Source organism: Macaca thibetana, chromosome 7, assembly GCF_024542745.1.
Source record: "Macaca thibetana thibetana isolate TM-01 chromosome 7, ASM2454274v1, whole genome shotgun sequence".
NCBI lineage: Eukaryota > Metazoa > Chordata > Mammalia > Primates > Cercopithecidae > Macaca > Macaca thibetana.
The window spans coordinates 87,683,601-87,688,760 of NC_065584.1; the positions used below are offsets into that span (position 1 = coordinate 87,683,601).

The following is a 5,160-nucleotide window of genomic DNA, read 5'->3' on the forward strand; positions in this document are numbered from 1 at the left end:
AGTCAGTAGGTTGAGAACTATTGTTCAAATAAAGGTAGGTGTCAATAGGAAGTCCTACATGTGGTTGTGATTACTGTGACTCTTTCAGAGAATTTCTTGTAGATAAATGCTTCTTAAACTTTAATGTGCAAATAAATCCACTAAGGATGTCCTTAAAACACAGATTCTGATTCAATAGGCCTAGGACAGAGTCCTTAGATTCTGCCTTCTAAAAAGCTCTCCAGTGATGCCCAGCTGATGATCAAAGACCACACTTTCATTAGCAAGGATTGTGGGACATATTTTAAAATATACAGGAGTGGAAGCATGGTTAGTAAGAAGAAAATGAAATAATGCAACTGACATCAGACAAAGGGATTGACAAGGGGAAGGAAGGAGATGATTTCTTAGACATTCACTTTCATCTGGTAAAACTTTTCCATTGATTTGATTATCAGGTAATGGCTCGTCCTACCAGTCAAGGTTGACCTCATGTTCTTATATGAAAGTTCTTTTCATTTCATGTATAAAACATATAAAATTTAGATTGTTACAGAGTTTGTATGGTTTTTTTAGATATTGTCCTGACCATGAAAAATGATAGAAACTAATAAGGAAATATGAAGAAATATATTTGTTTTATTTAAATTGATATTATTGACATATACGCTAGGTACTGTGTTAGGTTCTGGACTTACAGAAATTAATAAAGCATAGTTCCTGCTCTCAAGGAACTTAAAATCTAATAAGGATGGGAGGCATGTGAAGACACATTTGTAAATTGTAAAAAAAAAGACAATTGTAAATACACATGTGAAGACACAAGTGTAATACAAGAAAGAATGAAAGACATTTTAAATAGAAGTGCAGGTAATGTGCTGTAGAAGAGGCAATTAATTCTGCCTGGAGAAAGGCTTCATTGATAACATGGCATTGAGGATTTTTACATGGGTCCTTTGAAAAGTTCACATCTACTTGCCAGTTTCTCAGCTCTTCACCGCTAGGGGGCTCACAGTCTGAACTTACTTGGGAATAACTCACTAACATCACAGACCAATTTTAGGAGCCTCCTAGAACTTTCTTCAAGGCATCCTTCATTTCTTTATTCCGGAGGCTGTAGATCATGGGATTGAACAAAGGGGTCAAAACTGAGTAGAACAAAGTTGTGAACTTCTGCATGCTTTCTGCTTGTCCTGACCCTGGGCTCACATATGTCATCATGACTGAGCCATAAAATAAAAACACGACAGCCAGGTGTGAGGAGCAGGTGGAGAAGGCTTTCTTCTGGCCAGCAGCAGAGGGTACCTGCATCACAGACCTCAGCACCAGGGTATAGGAGCCAATAATGTAGAAAAAGGTGGCAAAGATGAGGAGGGAACTCATGGTACCGCATATGAGAACAGTCCCTGGGATTGGGACACAGGCTGATGCCAGGGCCAGCAGGGGACTGAGGTCACATAGAAAGTCATCAATCACGTTTGGGCCACAAAATGGCAGCTGGGTAATGCGTATAACTGGGACTAGAAACCAGAGGAAACCGCAGACCCAGCAAAAGATGATCAGGCTGCTACAAAACTTTATAGTCATGACAGTAGGATAGTGTAGGGGGCGACAGATTGCCAGGAACCGGTCATAGGCCATGATGGAGAGAAATAAGCATTCAGTTGTGCCCAGTGAGAAGAAGAAGTACAACTGGAGGAGGCATCGAGCAAAGGAAATGGTTTTGTTTTTGGAAAGGAAGTTGGCTAGCATGTTGGGCACATCAGAGTTGACATAGCATATCTCCAGGAAGGAGAAGTTGGCCAGCAGAATGTACATGGGGGTGTGGAGCCGGTGGTCCCAGCTCACTGCACACATGATAGCCAGGTTTCCAAGGAGAGTCAGTATGTAAGTCACAAAGAATGTGAAAAAGAGGAAGATCCGTATTTCCCAGCGGCAAGAGAAGCCCAGGAGGATGAAGTCACTCACAGTGTCGGAGATATTTCTGGCCTCTGAGGTCATTTTCTGCCATCCTGTGAGGATTAGCACAAATTACATATCCAGAGGGAATTATTCTTCCCAATTCCTCCGCAGGAGAGCAAGCACACTTTCCTGGTCATAGGGAAGCGGGTATAGACTAGGCCAGTGGTTTCTACTTCTGTTTTAATCAGACACCACAATACAGTTATTGAGTATAGCCTTCTGTATAAGACTATTCACTTACAAATTATCTATAAACTACCGTCCATCAACATAATAAAAATTGGTAAAGTTTTGAAAAAGTTTTATTGGAATTAAAATAAAAATAAAAATTCAAAATTTCCTTTCTGCATTCTCACTCGGCTGCCCGGTGAGCTTTGGAGAACATGATAGACGATACATATAGGTGGCTGGCTAAAGCTAAACTGAGATGTCAGTGTTGATTTATTGTTTTGGTCTCACTTCTGCCTCAGAAAGGGGAAACTAACACTTATAACATGCCCATCCTATGCACATACTCTGTTAGGATTTTAAACATGCATTACCCTTCTTACTCTTCCAATAATTATAGAAGTAATAATTGAGCCACAGGAGGGTTGAGTAACCAGCCCAGATGCACAGTAAGTGGCAACACTGGGCATAATTTGTTCTTTTTGCTATATTGTGCTCAGAATAAGTCTATACAGCAGCATTGAAAAATATTTGAGGAAGGCAACCATGTCCTCTTTGAGTCTTTTCTATTTAGACTGAGCACTCTTGGTTTCTTCAATTGAATATGGTGTGATTTCAAGATGCTCATCATCCTGGTAGCCTTCCTTTGATTGATCATGTTTTTCTGAAAATATGATGTACTAAAACTGAACATAATACCGCTTATACTGTGTGATTGACACAGAGCAGAGGTGCTATAACCTTTTTTGCTTTAGAAACTCATGCAGACTTAAGTGAACATTAGTTTTTGTGGTCAATTACTTTATGCTTTTGACTTTTATTGAGGTTTTGCATTTTACTAAAGCACTGAGAGTTGCCCACAAGACAAATAGATTGATTTAAAATCAGATTGGCCCTATCTGATACTCGTGTTGTTGAGTTTTTGAAGAGAGGGAGGTTAATGATTGATTTGTACCAATGGTTTCAGTCTATTGAGATCTTTTTTGCTTTGCATTGTCTTTCAAAGCATTAGCTTTCCTTTCTATTTTATTTTATTTGAGAAACATTTCTTGTATGTTTCATATAAGTCTGATTAAAATATGTAGGACATGAAAAAATGCCTTTTCATGTTAACATTTCTTGTTAGCAACACTTGTATACAGATAGCTAAGCTAAAAATAGATAAATGGTACAAAGGTGTTGAAAATGACATTGCAGCCTTTCGGCCGGAACCACCATCTTCCAGTACTTCACCAAAATGATGAACACAAAGAGAAAGAGGAGTGGCACCAGATATATGTTCTCTAGGCCTTTTAGAAAACATGGGGTTGTTCCTTTGGCCACGCATATGTGAATCTATAAGAAAGGTGATATTGTAGACATCAAGGGAAGGGGTGCTATTCAAAAAGGAATGCCCCACAAGTGTCACCATGGCGAAACTGGAAGAGTCTACAGTGTGACCCAGTATGCTGTTGGCATTGTTGTAAACAAAAGAAGGGCAAGATTCTTGCCAAGAGAATTAACATGCGTTTTGAACACATTCAGCACTCTAAGAGCCAAGATAGCTTCCTGAAACGCGAAAATGATCAGAAAAAGAAAGAAGCCAAAGAAAAAGGTACCTGGGTTCAACTTGCCACCATGTGCCACCCGGACAAGCACACTTTGTGAGAACCAGTAGAAAGGAGCCTGAGCTGCTGGAACCTATTCCCTATGAATTCATAGCATAATAGGTGTTAAAAAAAAAAAAAAAAAAGACCTCTGGACTGTAAGAAAAAAAATGAGATTGTATCTCTGGAAAACATTCTGTCATACATTATTAAATAGAAGCAACTTTTGTACTTTATGGCATTAAAATACTTTGGCTCAGTTTAAGTTTTTAAAAATTTTCTTCCATTCTCCAGGTTTCTTTAAGAAAATCAATAATGGTTTTGAAATCACATCTGTAAATTCTCTCAGCACCCTTCGATTCAATTTGCCTGTGTTTGGGGGAACTTACACTATTTAAAGCAATTGAGATTTGCTGGATTTTCATGTCAATTGTCTTTTACACTTTTGTTCTTTTTTCTCTGGTATGGAGATAATCCTTTGGAACTGCTCGTATTCTAGTTTATGATGGGTCCATTGCCTCTCTCTTCTGAGGGCAGGAGATGGCCCAGTCTTTTTTGTTCTCTTTTGTATATCTCATAAACCTTGCAAGCAGGAAGACCCTCTCACCACAATGCAATCAGCTGAAGTTTGAAAGACCTTTTTGTTTAGGTCTTGGTCCAGGGACAAGATCACCAAATTTCGTAGAGAAAGCTATTCTTTCTTTCTTTCTTTCTTTCTTTCTTTTTTTCATTAGATGGAGTCTCGCTCTGTCACCCAGGCTGGAGTGCAGTGGCGCGATCTCGGCTCACTGCAAGCTCCGCCTCCCAGGTTCACGCCATTCTTCTGCCTCAGCCTCCCGAGTAGCTGGGACTACAGGCGCCCGCCATCACGCCCGGCTAATTTTTTTTTTTTTTAAGTAGACACGGGGTTTCATCGTGTTAGCCAGGATGGTCTCAATCTCCTGACCTCGTGATCCGCCCGCCTCAGCCTCCCAAAGTGCTGGGATTACAGGCGTGAGCCGCGCCCGGCCCATTCTTTCTTTATAACCACTTTATTTCACCATTCTCTCTGTGTCTGTCTCTGTTTCTATCTCTGTCTCTCTCCAGTTTTTTTTCCCCTTAGGGCTACTTCTAAGATGACATGATGACTTGAGATTTTTGATATTGGGTAATTTAAGAACTGGCTACAGTATCATTCATCTGATACAATTTCAGCACTTGTATAATTAAAGAGCAATATTTCTTAACATATTTTCAGCAAAATTGCTTTAAATAACAGCATTAACTTTTTGATTACTATTTCATCATGAATGTTAGCTCATTTTATATAAAATGTCACCTTGTTACCATTTATTGAGCAGACATGTGATAGATACAATCTTTTCAGGCTTTTTAAAATTTTATTCTACTTTATAGCTGATTACTGGCCTAAACCACTTCAAAAATCCAACAAAAATTTACTAAATGAGTACTATGTTTGTATATG

General features: G+C 39.2%; 1 protein-coding gene and 1 pseudogene across 1 annotated transcript; one reads left to right on the forward strand and one right to left on the reverse strand.

The window, feature by feature from the left end:
* Positions 1-1,038: 1,038 nt before the first annotated feature.
* LOC126959211 (olfactory receptor 11H12-like) lies at positions 1,039-1,980 on the reverse strand. The gene has a single exon (XM_050798143.1). It carries the CDS (start codon positions 1,978-1,980, stop codon positions 1,039-1,041), a length of 942 nt encoding a protein of 313 aa, XP_050654100.1.
* A 1,366-nt stretch (positions 1,981-3,346) lies between these two features.
* On the forward strand, positions 3,347-3,866 carry LOC126960145 (60S ribosomal protein L21-like; annotated as a pseudogene).
* Positions 3,867-5,160: the final 1,294 nt, after the last annotated feature.